Below are 20,233 nucleotides of genomic sequence, written 5' to 3' on the forward strand. Positions count from 1 at the left end.
TCCCTGGTAGCAGGACAACTGTTCTTCACCACAGACAGGGCTGAGGTTAGCCAGGCTGCTGCAGCGACAACTCGGACGTGGGGAAACTCATCTTCAAAGGGCAACAATGCGATCCTGCGAGGGAGGGATTGCGAGGAAAACTGTCTAATGGAGGTGCTGGTTTCTGAGCCACCAGAATTAACCTCACCAAGGCAGAAACGCAAGCGCCTTGGCCCTGTGAAATCTTAACACAATAATCTGGTTTGGTTACTACACTCCCTGAGTCCCTAACCTATCTTGTTATACCGTAATCTTATCTCCCTACACTATAATCACTAACCCCAGGAACACTGCCAGCATGGAATAACAGACTGGTTTACCGTAAACCAGGGGCTTAAATCGTACGTGCCCGAAGACAGCCACAGCTACAATACGCCCAACGCCTCTGACAACCGTCTCACTTACTTGGAAACCTAAATGTGGATTAACAAAACTAACACTGAGCCCCTTAAAAACGTATTTGTTCCTACACAACAACAGCAGTTTCTTGTTTGCCAGACAGAAAAAACAAACACCGCACTGATTAGCTTTGGCAACAGCTGAGACTCTTGCGTGAACATTTCATATGAATCAAGAACAGCAAGACTGGACCCGAGCCCATTAGTGCGGTTATTTCTGCCCAACCCAATGACAAAGTACCAGAAACTCTACGACAACCATCCCCATGTTTCACGTTCTGTTTTAAACAAAACTGTGTGGAGTTCACAGGCAATTTGAGCGCACGTGCTAGACAGACGCCTCCTCCGCAACGCAATTCAGGCTGGGTGAGGCTGAAAGCGACCTGGTCCAACCTCCCAGCTGGCCCTGCTGCAAAACTCGAGCAGGAGGTTGGACCCCCTGCGGTCCCTTCCGCCCTCAATCTTCCTCCAGTCCTATGAGAACATTCCTCACTGGAACAGGCCAGCGCCTGGCTCTGCTTCCCTTGACACGGGCTTGCACCCTGCCCCATAAATAGTCCTATGGCAGTCAGTGGGGTTCTTCCTGAAGCAGACGGTGCCTTACCAAGTCAGATCCTCACCCGGCCTCAGCTGATACAGCTACAGCCTACCCTCCAGCACCAGGCTGATTTACACTAGGGAAGGATCTGGCTTAGAACGGGAAAAGGCGGCAAATCAGGCTTTGGCTGTGAATACGCCGTTTCAGGAGGAGGCCTGAGCTAAGCCAGCGGTAACGGTTCGTGTGAGAATATGTCACTTCAGGCAGAAAGCAACCAGCATTTCGATGCTGTTATTAGTGAACTTAGTCCAAGAAAATGAAGCTGTAGAGTTGGTGCCCACTAGAAATGTGCGTTAATTAGCCACACAATTTGTAAAATGAGTTTAATTAAGACAATGTATGTACATGCTTCCACAAGCAACAGCAGAGCTCTAACATTGTATGCTGTAGAGTGTGTTCTGTACCCCTGATGGCAGGTACGTCCCTCAAATAAAAAGTAATCGCTTATTTCAGAGGCTAATTTCCCAAGTCTCAAGCAGAAAGTAACTTCTCGTGCAACAGCTTCAGTTGTTCACATAAAACTACACCAGAAGATAGTCTCATGCCTTTGCTAAGATGAATGATGTGAAGAAGAGACATTACCTGATTGGGCTGAATTTTCGGCACATGTGCTTTCCACATTTGAGCTTCCCTAGAGATTGCCGTCTCCAGAAGGAGAGACAACCTCTGGCTCTCCAGGGGTCCTGAAAACTTCATGGTAACCCTTGGATCCACCTGCCACCCAGCTGGATACAGCTACCTGCAAAAACCAAAGACAGCCTGGTGAAATACTGAGCCGTGCCTGACCGGTAAACTGAGCAAAATAAAACACAAAGGTGGCTAAAGCTGCAAGAAATGGAACAGGCTCATCTGTAACACAGACAGGGATCGTCGGGTACTTGGCAAACCTGCCCAAGGAAATCCAAACCAGTCGGCTCGGATTCAGACGAAGCTGGGCCAAAATCATCCACAGGTCTCCAACACCTACGTGGGCTGGAGAGTCCTGACACTTTGAGGTTTTCTGCTTCTCTGTTACGCAGGCCATCAGGCAAGACCTCTCCCGCTCCAGCAGCACTCAAAAATAGGGGTGTTTTACGAAAAATACTTGAGAAGAGGGAGGAGCTGTTTGGCAAATACAAAGGGGATTTCAGTAAGTCGGCTGGCCTGGCGCAAACCTTGCTGAAGTTAAAGCCGGTCTACCTGCAACTTCAAGGGAAGGTAAGACTGACATTCAAACGTTTTTCAAAAATCCAAGCCTCGGAGTCTGGTTGGTGCCAGCCTTACCCCAGTACTCCCAGCAGCGACAGGACGTTCCGTGCAAAAACAGAGGAACGCTTGTTTGAGAATTTAAATCATTTACAAGCTGAAGCCTGACAAAAAGATCGATGTTTTCCCTCTCTGCACAGTATGGTTTGTAGCTTCTCACAGAAGCCGCGACTCTCCTCATGTGCAATGCAAGTGTACCAGGGAGTTCAGGAAGGTTCCTCTTGGGCCTCATCGCTCTGAAAATATGTTAGATTCACAAAACTTTAGGGCACATCTCTAATTTTAGATAGAAAATGTGTTTTAAAGCAGGAAAAAAGCAGCAAACCCAGTGACGACCTTTGCAAAACACAAATTGACTACGAGCCAGGTAAATGACGGAGAAAATTTCTGCAAGGCCTACAGTCTTCAGAAACACCTGCTGCCACTGGCAGAAGCAACAATGAAAAGCATGCAATTTAAAGCAAAACACTTAGCTACACCCAAAACAGAAAAAAGGGGGTTCTCCTGGCCCTAGCGCAGCCTCACCCAGCAGTAACAAGGTGTCCAGGAACTTGTAAATTTCAAACGAAAAACAAAGCAGTGGCAAGATTTTTTATTTTTTTTAAAGACAACAGATTCCACCACCTGCTTTCAAATGGAGAAGATGATCTGGTTAAAAAGCTTATTCATATTGTTCTAATGTTGCCTACCATCACTCTGGCCGCAAGTTTCTTGACAGTATTAAATCATTTAGGCAAAACAATTCAGCCCTGAAGGGTAAATCCATGGGAAAGTTATTTAAACTTTCGATTCCTTCTGTGAGCTCTTGTGAAATCCGCAACAGGTGGATATTGGGCAAACGCTAACCAGGCTATTTCATAAAGACCAGTTTGTTAATACCGCAGTTTATGCTCTATTTACAGGAAATAAGGCAACATGTTGAATCGGAGAAAATAAACAAAATTCGCAGTGAAAACAATCGGTTAGTTATGAATAATAACAACGGCAGCTCTGAACAAATGGAGGTTCAGAGCGCTTTCGCAGAGTTTAGGGAAACTGTAGAACAAATATTTTTCTTTATTAATTTACAGGAGTTTTTAATGGGCGCGATTCACACAGAACCTGCACGAGGCATAAAACCGCACTCGAGTCCCACTTACGGCGGAGCAGGTTTTAAGTGGCAAATAAACGTCAAGCCGCTCAGTCCTGAATAGAAACCCCTTTTGTATTAGATTTTTATAAACCAAATGCTTCTCCGTGAACAAAGGAGAGGCTGTACTGGCTTGGCATACCCTGCACCGGGTTTACAACCCCGTCACTGTAATTACCCAAGGTGACTGGGGCCATATATACATTTTCCAGCTGGAGGGAACACCTCGTAACCGGGATTCCTGAAAGGGCCCAAAATGCTCTGCGGTGTATCTCAAAACCACTTCCCATCAGCCCCCAGATGGCTAATTGAGGATCACCGTGGACTGAAAAATCCCTATTAAAAGTTCCTCACTGGACAAGAGGGAGAGACTGCCTGGGAAGAGCAGATTCCTCTAAACAGAGCCCTGGCTTGAACCGCTGCTTATTTACGTGCATTCACTCATTTTGCATTTCTTTTTTAAACCTCGGGGTGATCCTGGTGACACTCCTACCACTGGAAACGGGGCTGCGGTGAAGCAGAAGGGGAAGCACGGATGCACACCCACAGCCTCCCCCACAGCCCAGCTCAGTTCCCCGGCGGCTTCGTTAGCATCTCATTGTCCTCCCTTCAGACACTACCGGTTTCCCTGTGGGCTGGGCCGGTTCCCAAAGGCCGGATCACCCACCATTTCCAGAGCCACCAGCGCTTTCAAAGGAGGTGTAAAGCCCTGGGAAACGAGGACAGCAGTGATGAGGGCTGCACCCCCGCACTGATGGAAAAGAACAGTTCAAATTGCAGGCACAGGGGAAATATTTTGTCCCGGAGAGAGTGCAGCAGACAGACAGAAGTTGAGCTGGGGAACCCTAGAGACAATGTCTCCTCTAGCACCCGCATCCGGTCCTGTGCAGAGCAAAAGATGGGTGATTTTTGTTTTTTTTAAATTTATTTATTATTTTCACTGAGCCTGCAGATTGTCAGTTGCTACATACCAGGTAATGCTAACGGGGTAGCATCCAACGGGGTTATCACCTACAGCCTCTCAGACCACACCCGGAGAAGACGGCGATTAAAGGTGTGCGCAAGCACTTGGCAATGCACAAGGTGAAACACATGGAGAAAAACAGTGAGGTTAGGCCAGACCCAAAGCCCGGCCAAGAGCCGGGGACCAGCACTGAGTGCCAAGAGATGGAAAACAGCGAGCTCCTCGCTGCACGCTTGTCAGAAAAAGCAGCAGTAGCTATATTTAGCCCAACCATGTCTCCTAATATGAAATATTGATGGTCCTTTCTTAGTTTTGAAGGAAAGAGGGAGTAATTAGCCACCCCTTGAATCACTAGAGAAAACACATGAAAAATTTCAGGCCCAAGCGAGCATCCTCGGGCATCTTTTTTTTTCTGTTGTGATTGACAAACATTCCCACCGTATTTACAACACAAATGGGTTTCACAGGCCTCTGGGCCCAGAAAAGATCTTTTCCTTACCCTGATCCCTTTTTAGGCTGTCCCTGTACTGCCTGGGCCAGTCAGTGACCCCAGCAGAGAGCCCAGGGCTGTCCCTGGAGCACGCTTAAATACCAATGGCCCTGCAAGGGACATTTTTGCAGTGATGGCAAACTCTTCTTGAGTTGCCAAGGGAAAAAGAGAAGGAAAAATAACCTTTCCTTTCTGAACTAGGGAGGTAATTCAATGAGGGCTGAGGCACAATAACCTTTATAAGGAAAAAAAAGACGAGGAATGACACGCTTGAAAGTTTCCCTTGGAGCAACAGTGGTGCGCAGACTTTTCCAGCACCGAGAGCACGCCAGGCAACTCGCCAAGCACCCTGAGGGCTGAAATGAGTTTGCATCTAAATTTACATAGCTCTTAATCAGATAAATGCACGCCATTTAAAAAAAAAAGGAAAAATAAATGCCAGCATGCTCTACATGTAATGCAGCGCTTCACAAAACACAAGGGAGCCAATGCGGAGCGAGCACTGCTCGGAGAGGATGAGAAACGGGATGGACGGCACAGCTTCCCGAAATCCAGCTCATGGAAGTCGAGTGAAGACTGCGGAGGGACCGGACCGTCTTCTTTCTGCTCAGATCAAGATGATAAAGCCTGAGCATTGCAGAAAAGCAACTTCAAGGCTCCCATCAGCTGTAAAGATACTTGTCGATGTATTCAGCATCTCTGCAAAGACTTGCTTCAGCCAAAAACTTGCACACATTTTTCTGTGACTGAGCCCGAGAGACCCACAGCTGGAGGAACTGCCGCAGCTGTGACCGTCACCACAAACTAACTCTCCCTAGCTTTCTGCTTCTGTTTCCCTGATTTAAAATTAAACTTTAGCTGCAAGGTGGCGGTTTGTGTTTGGTTTTTTCCTGTGGTCATTTTGGGAGTTTTTAACCCACTGTTCAACCAGTTCCTTAATCTTCACTGGAAGATCAACTGGCTACACTGAAACTCCTTAAACAACAGTTGGAGAGTTAGTAAAGGAGAAGCGAGCCAAGTCAACGCATTTGGCTTTGTACTGACGTCTCCTGTGAGCAAGGTCACGAGCTGCAGGTTGAATCTTGCTCTGAAATTAGAGAGTCAAAACTTTGGTGTCAGGTTTTCACTTGTGAGAGGCATTAAAAATCACCTGCTTCTCCATTAAAAATACCCCGACTCGGTCCCTAAAATGTAACCCATCTCATAAAGATCTCTCTTTTTGATCCACGTTTACAGCTAACTTGACTTAAAGAGGTACTTTCAGTTTCCCTAGAGAAGTTTTACGCTGCAAAGTGCTGCAGGCTACGGTTTTCAAAAGCATTTTCGTGTTCGCAGTAATTGGGGCAGACAGCTACCTAGCCAGAAAGAGTTTTTGGTTTGGGGGGCATGTGCATTTGTGTAGGATGCAAAATAGTCGATTTTTTTGTTTTGTTTTTAGGCTTTTGTAATCCCTTGCACTGACAATAATAAGTGCCTCCTGCAGACAAAAGGTAAAGTTACAGGAACGAATTATCGACTGGTGGAACAAGCTCGTAACGCAGTTCCTGATTTTCCCCTGCCGCCAGTGGCGATTCAGCTGTGCCGATACAACTGCACTGTAAATAGGACCACTGAAATCACTCAGGGCAATAATAAAAACCTCTTTTGTTTTGGTCGTGGGTTGGGTTTTCATTTTTTTATGTTTTGTTTTTTTTTTTAAATATAGTTCATTTCATGAACAATTAAGAAGATTCCTAGGCCTAGAAAAAACGCTGTCTTTATTTTGCTCATAAATCCAGGTGATATATTCTGGACAAGAGGAGTAATTCCAATAGAGCTTAACCACCACACTGCAGACCTTGTGAGTATTTTCAGCGACCAGCAGCCAAATCTGCTTCAGCTTTAGCAAGCAATAATACAATCTTACAGATGACCTGAAAACAGACTTTCCTGGCCGGGGGAGGAAGGCGAAGCAGAAGGAAGAGAGGAAGGAGAGACTGAATTCCTCCGAGCTCCAGCCAGCCATCTGTGATTTCAAATGATCAAAACGTAGTTTGCGCTGCGAGAAGAAATCGTCTAACTGCAAGTTGTGATTAGAAAATTCAAAGCTGTGGGTGGGGGGGTGGGATGGATGTTAATTTTAGTATCTAGGGCTTTCTCTGAGCTTAACTCTTTCCCCACCCCATGTCAGTAAAGCAGTCTGGAAATTTATGCCAGACAAAGGTAAACGCCTACAGCGTTGCTTCCATCTGAGAAGAAAAAAGCAGCAGGTATAAACTACTTTTACAATTTTACATTATTTCTGCGCCACATCACGGTTCTAAGAGGACAACGTTTCTGTGGTTTAGACAGTAAAATTTCCCATGAACGCCTCACCACTGTAAATCAGTGCCTACCGTTCTGTCTTTTCAACTTGCCAAAGCATCAACCTGGTATGAAAACGATGAGCAGAGGACCAGCACGGGTTAAAATCAACTGGGTTTGAGTTGCAGAAAGTAAATCATGCTGCAGCCCGGTTAGTGGAAATAGCTTGACGGAGTTGTGAGACGATATATGATCTTTTTCAAGTGAAATGACTGGAAAAAAGATGCTTGGGAATCCAGTTTCAAATTTCAACATCTAAATAAACGGGTGTATTTGAAGCAACGAACTGACTTCTGTGGGATGACTACTAATATACATTAAAATAAGGACACATTCCCCCATGAGAAATGCATTAGTATCAAACACAAATACGCCACAGGTGCACGTATGATATTGCACCTTTAACAAGCGGCGCATTTGACTTGTGTATAAGCCAGCCAAGAGACCCAAATTCGGAAAGAGGTAATTTTATTCAGGCTGGGAAACGAAGAGGGCCCTTGCCATTTGTCTGTATGACTCACCCACAGCTAACTCCCACAACCTGCTACAAAGGCATGTCTGTGAGATATTTTGGCAGCATCGTTCGGGCAGGCTCATGTACATCACACACTCACCACTTCTTTTCCTCCAACCAGATTTTTCCTGGGAGTGCAAATAAAGTTGACCTCATTTTAGTGCCGGTTTTCCAAACTGAAGGATTTTTCCAAACATTTTAAAGAAACCTGCCAGTCAAAAACACAGGTCTGCAACTGCAAAAAGGGAACGCAATGTTTTGATGGGGGGGAAGGGAGGTGTTTTTAAGCCTGTTTTGAAACAGAGAAATCCCTGGGCCTATTTAGCAGCTACGGAAGAGGAGAAGGAGCGCTCTGGAGAGGGCTGCATCATGACCGGCAACAGTGAGCTCTTCTCACCACCATCTTCTCTTTCTATTCTGTTCAAAAAGGAAAGCTCAGATGGAATTTGTCACGGCACCACAAACACTCTTCATAGAGCAACGCGGTAGAAAACATAAACATCTTTGGTTCTTCGTAGTATTCCCTAAGGGTAGCAAAAAAAAAATCATCAAGAAAACAGGGGGAATAATTTGGGGTGGGGGGGGAGGGAAAAGCCTGGACAAGACTTTTAACTAGGAGGGAGGGTGCCATTGAGCCCCTGGTGACGGCAGTGGTATAAAGCTGCTGTCTGACAGCTGTCACTCAGGGGGTTTCTGCAGGAACAAGCCTGCGGCCTTTCCTTTTTTTTACAGCAGCCACCGTTTCGTAAAATCCATGCCTGCTGCCCAGCCTTTTCTCTCCAACACCCGGGGACCATAAACCAGACCAGTTCTAAGAAATCTCTGCTGTACTTCATTCCCCAAGCCTCGTGACTGATACCAGGGTTTTGCTACTTAAGGGAAGCTTAAATGGTATTTTCCAAAGTAGGGACTTTTAAAAAACAAGGTAGAAGATGAACTCCTGACTGAACTTTGAGACAATGTCACCATTCTTCCCTCCCGGCGAGATAGGCAAGCTTCCAGACCCATGCTTGCCCTACCCCTTTTTCGAATGGCTCCGGGCAGGAGGTTTGCGTTTCCTTTTTGTCTCAGCAACTGCCAAGATGAGTCCGTCCAAGCAGAATTTGCCCAAAAAGGCCTTTGGTCAGCAACAGCTTAAATTTTCTGTGCCACAGCTCGCAAGTGATGCAAACAAGCTGTTTCAATCACAGCTCCTCTCCCTTTCGAGGCAGCGTGTGGCAACATACCAAGTAAACCGTGGATAAAAGGTAAACTCAGAATCCAGCCCTAGGAGACCAGCTCCAGCTGCGTAACGTATGTGTTTGATGCAAAGAGGAGATGAAACTCAATATACTTTAATGAGTTCTGCTTTGAGATTTTGGTTTATTTGAACCTAAAAATCAAAGGAGAAGTTATTAACTGATGGAGGCTGTTTGCTTGCATGGATTAAATTAAGCAAAAACAAAACCCTTGCAAACCAAAACCCCTCTATGCCATTTTATGAACACTTGCAACAGAAATGCCTACATTTCATACTCTTTCAACCACTCTGGACTCATCATCTGGATGATGATATGCGTGCAAGATGCCTCCTGAAGATGTAAACTCCTCACTACATTTATTAAAATCAGCCAAGGGATTCGGGCTAACATTTTGGTAGGAATGGGCCCCAATATTATTTGACACACAGATCTCAATGCTCGGAAACAGCCGTGCTGCCAGGTCAGGAACATAAGCCTTTCTTGCGTGCCCTGGGGTATCACATTAAGGGTGGACAGCCCTTGTGTGGGCCAATTTGCGGTCATATGCCGAAAAAGATGGTGCTACTTCCTGAAGCATGATACAGATATAAAGCTACTACACACAAGGGTTTGCTGAAATGACACCTGTTATTTTTATGCCAACCTAAATGACGGGTAAATCCCAGAAAGCAACGGCTGAGCCCTGTACCAAATTGTCCGTACACCATCGGCAAAGGAACAAGCAGAGGTCCCAGAGGTAACCAACCCAGGTTTGCGCAGCAGTCTCTAGGTTCTGCTTTTGGACCTTCTGCACCTTTTGGGGACAAGGTCCAGGATCATTGGGGAGCACCTGGGAACCCTCTGAGAAACGTGAGGGTACTGCTGTTGCTAATTAAGAACAAGATAAGGGGAGCCACAAGGCTGTGCGCATGAGGAAGCTCTAGCAGCTTCTAATGAGCATAATCAGCTACCCAGGGTGCAGCTGCCTCCTAATTAGGGAGGCACTCTTTTAGCCAGTGCTTGGGCGAAGTCTATATAAGAGCCAGGCCCAAAGCACCGCCACCACATGCAGAAGTTTATGTAGAAGGTTGTTGTGAAGGGGGAGTTAACTTGAGCTGTAAACAGTTTCAGCTATGGTGGTGGAACACCATGGGACACTTCCCCCAGCAGATGCTGGAGGAGCTGCCCCTGCTGGGGTTGAGGGTTTGATGAGGACATAGTTTTGGATGTTTGTCACGGCCCTCCAAGCCCCAGGGTGCAGGGAGTGCCTAAGGCCTCTCCTTGAGGCCGGGAAAGATGGCCCTCTCTCCTGCAGGAGGTATGTTGTTTTCAAGGAGCTGTGGTGCCAAGTGGAGTTCTAGGAGGAAGTGAGCAGGCTGTGCAGCATCAGAGAAGTTTCATGGGAGACAGAGAGGCTCTTCTCTGTGACTCAGCAGCTAGAAGAGCCTCAGCCTCCACCTGCAATAGAGAAGCTGCCAGTGTCCACCCCCACCAACAAGGTAAGTGAAACCTCTGGAGAAAGGGAAGGATGGAAGCAGATGACTTCTGGCAGTAAAAGTTCCTGTCCCACCTAAGGGCTTGTAACTACAAAACAGGTTCACCATGCTTGTTAAAAAGGAGCCAGACGTGCCTTTAGGCAAAAGATATGGGCCACCTGAACCTAAACCATGTGAGACCTCTAGGAAGAAGGCGTGAGTGATTGCAATGGATGACTCCTTGCTGCAGGGGACAAAGGCACCCACCTTCCCTATCTAGTAAGGTTTGCTCTTTGCTGGGGGCCCAGGTCTGGGACGTTGTGGAGGGATGGCGTGGGCTTGTCCAACCTTCTGACTGCTACCCTTGCTGTTCTTCCATGTGGGCATCAGTGATACCATCGGGGCAACGTGGAGAGTGTCAAGTGACTATGGAGATCTCGGGGTGGCAACAGCTTGGGGGCCCTGGTGATGCTCTCCTCAGTGTAGGTCAATAGTTGGCTGCAGAACTGGTGTTGGCGACAGGATTTTGGGTTCTAGGACCACGGGATCCTGCTTGTGGAGTGGCATTTGCTTGGGAGGGATGGGATCCACCTCACCAAGCCAGGCAAAGGTATATCTACCAGTAGGATGGCTGACCTTATAAGGAGGGCTTCAAATGGCAGGGATGATATGGCAGGGACAGTTACCAGGAACCCTGTGAGTGATGGACAGGGCTGATGAGCAAAGGGTCTGGGGTCATATAACGGGAAGGGATCACAAAATCAACAAAAAATGAGGCTTAAGGGGGGGTCACTTCTAGCATCTGCATGCAAGCAAGGACACACCTATGAGGTACAACTATGGAGAAATCCCCTTTTTTGGGAAATAAGCATGTTGGGTGCTTTTCTGAAGTGCATGTATGCTTATGAACACAGTGTGGGGATTAAACATGGTGAGAGAAACCTGTGCGCAGCTGAAAGGCTGCAGTCTTGCTGGGGTTACAGAGATGTGGGATGGCTCCCATAACTTGCAACACTTGGGGTGTTGCAATGGAGGGACGTAGGCTCTTTTGGGAAGAGGAGGATGGTGGAGCTTCCCTTGATGTGAGAGAACCGATGGAATGCATGGAAACTTGCCTGGGGCTTGGTGAGGTGCCCACTGAGAGCTTATGGGTGAGGATTAAAGACAAACCAGATAAGGGTGACACTGTAGTAGGTGGAAAGTACTGGTGTAGTGGATAAGGCCTTCCATGACAGCTGGAAGCAGCCTCATGGTTGTAGACCCTGGTCCTCATGGGGTACTCTAACCACCCTGGCATATGCAGGAGGGATAACACAGCAGAGCATAAGGAATCCGGGAGGTTCTTGGAGTGCACTGGTAACACCTTCCCAACCCAAGTGATCAGAAAGCTAAAGACGAGAGGTGTCCTGCTAGACCTCATACTCCCCTATGAGGAGGGGCTTGCTGGGGATGTGAAGCTCAGGGGCTGCCTTGGGTGCAGTGACCGTGGGACAGTGGAGTTCAGGATCCTAAGAGCAGGGAGGAAGCAAGCTCACAACCCTGGATTTCAGATGAGCGGGCTCTGGACTCTTTCGAAGATCTGCCTGGAAGTGTCCCATGGGGCAAGGCCCTGAAGGGAAGAAGGGGCTCAAAAATGCTGGTTAGTATTCAAGGATCACCTCCTGGAAGCTTGAGTTTCATCCCAACAAATGCCAAGTCAGGCAAAAATGCCTGGAGGCCTGTGTGGATAAATAAAAGAGCTCTTGGCAAAGTTCAAACACAAAAAGTAAGCGCTACAAAGGGTGGAAGCAAGGATGGGTAACCTGGGAGGAATATAAAAATGTTGAGCAGTTTGGGATAAGGTTAGGAAAGCCAAAGCCCAGCTGGAATTGTATCTGGCAAGGGATGTCAAAGACAAGAGGGGCTTCAATAAGTAGATAGGTAACAAAAGGAAGGCCAGGTAAACTGAGGACACATTATTGAAAGTAGGGGCTGGATGAGCAGACAGTGAGGTGGACTGAAAACAGGCTGAATGACTGTGTCCAGAGGGTGGTGATCAGTGGCACAAAGTCTAGCTGGAGGTGGTGCCTAGGGGTGTACCCCAGGGGTCAATACTGGGTCTGGTGCTGTTTAACATCTTCATTAATGATTTTGCTGATGGGTCAGCAAACTTGCAGGTGACCTATAATGAGGAGGAGTGGCTGATATGCCAGAGGGTTGTGCTGCCATCCAGAGGGACCTCAACCTGCTGGAGAAATGGGCTGACAGAAACCTCATGGAGGGTAAGTGCAAAGTCCTGCACCTGGGGAGGAACAACCCCAGGCACCAGTATATGCTGGGAGGTGTCTGGCTGGAAAGCAGCTTTGCAGAAAAGGCCCTGGGGGTCCTAGGGAACACCAAATTGACAATGAGCCAGCAGTGTGCCCTTGTGGTACAGAAAACTAATTGTATCCTGGGCTGCTTTAGGAGGAGTGTTGCCAGCAGACTGAGGCAGATGAATCCTTCCCCTTTACTCAGCGCTGGTGAGGCCACACCTGAGTGCTGTGTCCAGTTCAGGGCTCCCCAGAACCAGATACACGGACATACTAGAGAGAACCACTAATGCTGAAGGGAGTGGAGCACCTCTGCTGTGGGGAAAGGCTGAGAGAGCTGACTGTTCAGCCTGGAAAGAGAAGATTGGGTGGGGTCCGGGAATCTTACTAATGCACAGAAGATGGAGCCAGGCTCTTTTCAGTGGTGCACAGTGACAGGACCAGAGGTGATGGACACAAAATGAAACACAGGATGTTTCCTCTAAACATCAGGAACACTCCTTTACTGTGAAGGTGACAAAGCATTGTCAGTGGTTGCCCAGAGAGGTTGTGGCATCTCCATCCTTGGAGATGTTTGAGAAGGCATCTGGATGTGGCACAGAGCAATTAGTTTTAGGTGGCCCTGTTTGAGCAGGGGGGAATAGAGAAGATGACCTTCAGAGGTCCCTTCCAGCCTCAACTGCTCTGGTCTTAAGGGCTTTATGCTCAAAGCAGCACAGCTGTGAGGGCTCAGCTGTATGCCCAGAGCAGCTCATCAGTTCTTCAAGCAGCAAATGCTGAAAGCAGAGCAGGAAGGCTTTAAAAAAAAAAAAAAAAGGGGGGGGCAAACCAAACCTGGCATTATGTAATGTCTCACTGCTAGTCTCCTAAAAGTGACACACACTGAGTATGATTCACTTCTCCTGACACCAGTATAAGTTGGTATAAATCAACAGTAACTTGAAGGAAGTCACTTTGAGGAAAATCAAGCTCACAAAGTATGAAAGTGAGCAGTAATTTCATAAAATAGGGCCGGAGGCTTTCAAGCTCATAAAAGCTAACTCTCTACAGGCAAGGGCCAACAGGCATTCAGAGTCTAAAGCATCAAGCACCACCTTTTGAGTAATATAATCCCTCGAAACCAAATAAATACAATGCCTCTATGGGCAAAAACACAGAAACAGGATTCAGCAGTAGTTCTTTTTGTCTTTCGGCAGTAGTCAGTCATTAACATAAATGAACAGCAACAAAACCAAACAAGTTTATACCCAGTTCAACACCCACATCCAAAAAATGTGTAACTACAATGGCTTGATTCCTCTTGACAACAACAAAAGAGAATTTCATCTGAAAGCATAAATGCTCACCAAGGCCAATATTTTGCTTTGCAGATTCTGATTGGCTTCAGGGTAAATTATCAGTGATTACAGCTAATATCAGGATACAGTGTGAGGCACTAAAAAGAGGTAATTATGAGGAAATGAGGAATTATCTGCTGTTGAAACAATAGATCAATTATGAGGTACAGCGCAGTAGCTGCAGAGCAGCATTCTTAGGCTCTGAGGGTACTGTCTCCTCTTTCTCATCAACCAAAGAGAACCCACAGTTATAAAGCTTAATTATCCTCCAGGAGCTCGAGCTTGCTGACTAATTAGCCTCTTGTTGAGACAATACAGAAAAGGACCTAATTCCAATTGTCTGCATAAATAGGATGGCACAGGCACAGTCCTGGCTCTTCCCTATGTACTCATCTCTCCTGCCCAACCAGTACAAATAGAACAGCCTTGATAACCCCAGTTCTGGACAGCCTAAAACCAACAGTCCTCACCTTAAAATAAAATAAACCCAGGGAAGGAAACTTTGGGAGGTGGGGGTGCTGATAAAGAGAAAACAGTATGTTTGAGGCAATGCGTAATGGCAGCCAGAGTTCAGCTGCCGCTTCCACAAGGCATGTTGCATGAAGTATCCCCTTGCTCCTATCAATGCAAGCAGGGACACATCTGCACTGCTTTTGTAAATGCAGACTAAGCTGCACGTGGTGGTGATGTTATTACAGCAGTTGCATCCTTAAAGGAGGCAGGCTTTCTGGAGGAGGTAGGCAGCAGTTAGGAGCAGGTAAGCCCCAAGATTTACAGTCAAAATTGTTAGGAAGGTAAAGGTTGATGGCTTTGGGAGCCAAGTTCTTGCCTAACAGACCACTGTAGTCAAGAGCTATCCCACCCAAGAAACGGGATCTTGCTGTATGCAGCAAAATACCACCAAAAAGGTGCAAAAGCCTCTGGCAAATGGGTTCATCCAGTACCTCCCATCATCCTGGTAAAGAAAATGTTTGATGTCTGGGCCGATGAGCAAAATGGGAGTATCTGCAGTAACATGTTATTCGTGAGTGAGCTTTCAGATGAGTTTACTGCACAGCAAGTGCAAATACCTATTATGGCTAATTAATCAGTGTTGATAATATTTGCAGTTAGCAAACACGCAGGAAGGGAACATTTCAGACCACATCTGCTTCATACTGAGATGGGAGACACCTGAAATTTTCCTTCCATCTGAATGACTTCACCTTGCTTTTTTGGCATTTGAAAATAGCTATTACCAAGCAGAATTCTCAAAGAAACTACTCTCTATTTTCAGCAAACCAGAATCCCCCTTGCAATCCACCTCCTTGATGGCCAGCCTGGATTTCCTGCTGCTTCATTGGAGTGTCCTGGTTACAAGTACCTGGGTTTGTACCTTCTCTAGCCCCATGATGTTACAGGAGTGAAGGGAAAACAGACAGAAATTTAGTCCTGGGCAGGTAAGCTCTAGACGCCCATTTTACATCTTGCATCCATTTACATCTTCAGATCCCACAATCGTGTTTCACTTAACCTGGAGATACACGTTTTCTCCTTTACTCACATTTTGCTCCTTGTTTGGGCAACGGAGTCCTAAGGGTTATCATTTCGCTGTCAAAATACAACATCTAGTTTTCCTGAAGCCATTGGTCCTGCCCAGCCTTTTTAAAATCTGTGTCTGGCACGCTACGGAGCAGTGTGACATAAGCTGCAAACTGTGTATTTATCCGTTCCGTCACCCAGTTTACATGGATAATTCACATTGATAATTTACACCAGCATGACAATGGCACCAAATATTATTTCCTAAAAAGTGCCATGTAAAGACACAAGGATTAAACCTGTGAATATAAGTGCTCCCAAAAAGCCAGTTCAGTGTGAGGTCAAGATTAATTACTGCTTCAACTAGTGCGTTGCTGCAGGTGTGCAAAGGAAAGCATCTTTCACACAGGCCCTGGGGGAAGGCATGCTCCACTACACGAACACCGCTCGTGTTCTCCTTTCTGTTGCCTGCAAGAGGTACGTTAAGAAGGAGCTGAGCACAGAAAAGTTGAGAAGGGGAAACGTGAGAGACTGTAATTACAGGGGAGATGCTCAAAGCTGTAAAAAAGCTAAACACTTGGGTCTACCTACTGACTTGAAAAGTTTATCCTAGGGCAATGACACAAGCAAAGGTACTGGCACTGAACAACCTTGTGTTTTGACTGAAGTCTATTTAAATTGATATATGTCTGTAAAGATTACTGTAACAAATAATCTAAAAATAAAAAAAAAAACACCACCACATTTTAGAAAGTTAATGCTGATTGTGTCAAAGTGTTAATATAAGATGGCAGACAGATAGCTCTGGATATTGCACTGCCTTGGAAAATGTACGATTCCCAAAACCTGGCTTGTCCATTTCCTCAGATAAAGTCATCCCAAGGCCTCTACGATGTAGGGATACGGACCACTGAGCTACACTGTTTCCCTAAACTATACTTGAATCAACTCAAGCTCCCCCTTACCACCTGGGTGTGCAGAAGAGTCCAGAAGGGAAGGCTGCACAGCCAGCCTGAACGAGCCACAGCTGGCCCCATGCTGCTCTCCTTGATAGCCCCAGGAAGGGACAACTGGCAAAGGCCAGGGTGGGTGGCAGGGGCCAATAATGGTGTCTCTTTGCCCTGTGGGGGTGTCGAGGCTGTTCTCCCCTGGTGGCCTGCACCCAGCAAACCTCAGGCTGCGCTGAGGCATGTCAATGCCCTCAAATGCATCCAGAAATGGTGGCTGACAGCAAGACCAGCGCAGAAACACCCTGCAGGAGTGGTGCTCTGCTCGTTGCTGGCTCTCATCAACATGGGCTGCAGCCCCATCGCACCCCAAACATGAAATTGTTGGAAATCCCGGCCCCAGCAGGTGTCCACCAAGCAGGCCCTTTGTGGAGAGGGGCTCTTATCGTATGATGACAGAAGCAATCTCAAAGTATTTTTAAATAAAGCCCTGGAGGAAACAAAGCACAGGACTCAGAAAGAATACGGAACGGACACAGTAAGGGAGCAGTTCTGCCATGCCAAACTATACACAAGCTCTAAATAGGCATGAAGGATAATTAGAAGTATATATATACTATGTGAAAGTTCAATTCCTGCTGGGGAGAAGCCAAAAGATCAGCTTCCCACATCCCACGCCAAGGTCTGTGCAGGCACAGATGAGAGCGAGCCGTCCCCCAGCTTTACAAGCCAGCCAAACTACTTTGAAAGCAAAACTGAATCATTTGTAGGGATCCAAAATCAAACCCTCGAGACAAGGAAAAGATGCTGTGATTTGCTTTTTGAGAGATCAACTCCTAGCCAGACTCACCTTCTAAAAACCTGGGTTCCACACACTCACGCATCCCCCAGCTTTAAATCGTAGCAGAGGGGCAGCTGTCAGCCCCAGCCAGGGGGTAGCCCCAGGGGATGGGGGGGGGCCACAGCCACATCTGCCACCCCTGGAGGAAAAAGGTGAGGTATGATCTAGAAAGGGGAGCTTGACAACCACATGTATTTTGCTCAATCTAAATATTTAGTTAAAAAAAAAAGCTCACTCTTCTGTCTTTAAAAGGGGCTGTGCTGTGTACAGGCAGCACACCATGGAAAGAACGTTTTGGGAGCACACAAAGGCTGCTGCTGGAAAACACTTTTAAATTCAAGCTTCAAACAGTCTGCCTTCTAACACCCTCATTTTTAAGAGTGGGAAAATGCGGGATTGTTCTTTTTTTACCCCCTTCACAGGGTCAAAAGGGAAGGATAGGGGAACGCGTTTTTCTGTGTTCAACGGGCAAGTTTTCAGGAGGATTTTTTGCAAGTCTGCTTTTTACCACCGGCATGAAATAACCGACGGTAACCTCACTCCTTTAAGTAAGTTCACCCCTTTGGAGGCAGATATACAGAACACAACGCGGCTCTTCTTCCAAGGAAACTTCTTCCATCACAGATGGGAGGGCAAAAAAGGAGGGGGGAGCGCAGCCCATCTCTGCAAACGAAGTACGACGAAGACGCGAGGACAAAAACAAATTCCGTGCGCTACGAAGAGGCCCAGGGCTGTGAGGAGATGTCACACCTGGGGTACAGATGCGCTGGGACGGGACGGGGGCCAACTCTGTCTACAATTCGTGCTTTGCCCTCGCTGCTGCAACGCACAGGCGTTACACACCGATGCTGTGCAGCACTGCGCACCTACACACACACCCCCCGCTGCCCTCCACACCCGATCCCGCAGCGGGGACCCCCCCATCACCCCCCCCCGCCCCCCTCACGGCTCACCTCCCCTGCGCGACGGCGGGGTGCCCGGCGGGGCCCGGCCATCAGCACCCCATGGCGGGGCGACGGCGGCGGGGCTCCTCCGCGGCGCTTCAGCACCGTGCGGGTCCCATGTCCGGGGCGGCGGCGGCGGCGGCGGCCGGCGGGCTCATGTCGCCATGGCGGGGCCGCGGCGATGAAGGCAGGTTGGGGAGGGAAATCGGGCCGCCGCCGCCGCCGCGCGGGAGTTGGGAGGGGGGGAGGGGGGGGGGTTTAAAATAAAATAAAAATAAAAATTAAAAGGGAGGGGAAGGGGGGGGAAGCGAGAGGCAGCCCGCAGCCAGCCGCTTCCCGGGGGGGAGCAGGGGAGGGAAAGAAGGGCCGGCGGGGCGGCCTCCCCTCACCCCGACCCCGCCTCCCGCGCGGGCGGGGCGCAGCGCGCGCGGCGGCCGTTGGCTTTCACCGCGGCGGGCGTAGGTGTGGGGGGGTTACGGGACGCACGACGGGCTCCTCGGCGGTGGCGGGGCTCGGTCCCGCCGCGCCGCCTCCGCCATCGCTTCGCCGGTCGCCGTGGCCGCCCGGTGCGCGGGGCTCGCCGGCGGGCGGCTGGGAGGGAAGAAGGGTGAGGGGGTGGGACTCTTTTTCCTCGGGCCTCCTGGCGGAAGGATCTCGCGGAGGTGGCGCGAGCAGCTCTCGCTTCGCCGCAGCTCCCTCCGCGGCGCTTGCGCGGCTGTGGGGACGGTGCCGAGGTGGGCTCGGTGGGACGGTTCGCCGCCCCGGCCTCTTTAAAAGCACTCGCGAAACAATGAGGGAAGGCGTTTATTTACCAACGCCGTGTTGTGCGGACGCTCGGTAAAAGCGTCGAGCTCTCGCTGCTGTGACGTCCGTCCCGTGCCTGTGTTTGCTGGGACGGAGCTCCGTGTTATTAGAGTTGCCTTGTTTGCTGCAAGACGTAAACAGGAATTTACCCTTTCCGTGCTTTTATTTATTTCCTTAGGCCTTTCCCCAGCACGAGGGCTCGCTGTCCCTTTTCGTCCCCTCTGCTCCCACTGACAGATGCCTGAAGTGCCAGGGAGGCCGAGATATTTCCTCCCGGCTCCATTTTATTCCTTTTGTCAGCTCCGCTTAAAAACTGGACGACTAAACTTGTGAGTGCTCAAATTTTTTTGGTAACGTAAAGTCTGCCTTTTTTTTTTTTTTTTTTTTTTTTCTTCTATTTCCCCCCCTGAGGAGGGCTGGGGGTGTGTTACAATACAGTAAAGAGCAGGAACAGAATAAATACTTTGTGTGAAAATCCTGGCACCGTGGAGCTTGAGTGGCAAAACCTTGCTGTACCACTAGAGGTTGAAATTAGCAGATAAAAGCAAGAAGTTCAGAGCGAAGGCGACTCATTTTTCTTTAAAGTCCTTCCAGTATCTGTAGTTATTAGCTGTTCAGGCAGCACACAAAGGAGGATTTCCTCTGGAGATAATAAGCGCAGTGACATAAATCAAACGTAGAGAGAGCAAAGAATTTTTTCTTTCTATTTATTTCCCGATCTCTGAATCGGTTTGCTAAAAATTCATCTGTCGTACGCTTTTTTTAACCCTTTCTCTAGTAACTCTCAGGCCACGCTTGTAAGACTGCAACTAAAAGCAATTTTTGCTGCAGCAACCAAACTCTGTGCGTAGGGTGAACTGCTCTTCAAATCCCAGCTTCTGTGTGTTGTTCCCTTCCATTTTTCTTGCTTTTTATCTTGAAATAGGATATGCCTTTTAAAACTGAGAAGGTGCAGAGAAGGGTAAGCCCCACTGGAATTTTATCTCGTTTTCCCAATTTCATTCGAATTCTTCTGGGTCTCGTTGTTTAAGAAGTTTGTAAAGCTGTTACGGTTTTCCAAAATCTCTTGGCTCACTGTTCATTGTAGCAGCGACCAAGTGAAGATAACTGAGCTGATGCTCTAGCTGGGAAAT

At 48.0% G+C, this 20,233-nt stretch overlaps 1 protein-coding gene across 2 annotated transcripts in view; it reads right to left on the reverse strand.

The window, feature by feature from the left end:
• Positions 1-18,553, reverse strand: part of CCNI (cyclin I) — a 31,801-nt gene extending 13,248 nt beyond the window's left edge. The window contains exons 1-2 of one of the 2 annotated variants that reach the window (XM_054201990.1): positions 18,306-18,553; positions 1,618-1,774 (exon numbers count right to left, since the gene is read on the reverse strand). In XM_054201990.1, coding sequence (XP_054057965.1) covers positions 1,618-1,731 — 114 coding nt within the window. In that variant the 5' untranslated portion in view covers positions 1,732-1,774; positions 18,306-18,553. The remainder of the gene's footprint in view (positions 1-1,617; positions 1,775-18,305) is intronic. The other variant, XM_054201988.1, reaches the window with a different exon arrangement.
• Positions 18,554-20,233: the final 1,680 nt, after the last annotated feature.

This window comes from Rissa tridactyla, chromosome 5 (genome assembly GCF_028500815.1).
Source record: "Rissa tridactyla isolate bRisTri1 chromosome 5, bRisTri1.patW.cur.20221130, whole genome shotgun sequence".
Taxonomy (NCBI): Eukaryota; Metazoa; Chordata; class Aves; order Charadriiformes; family Laridae; genus Rissa; species Rissa tridactyla.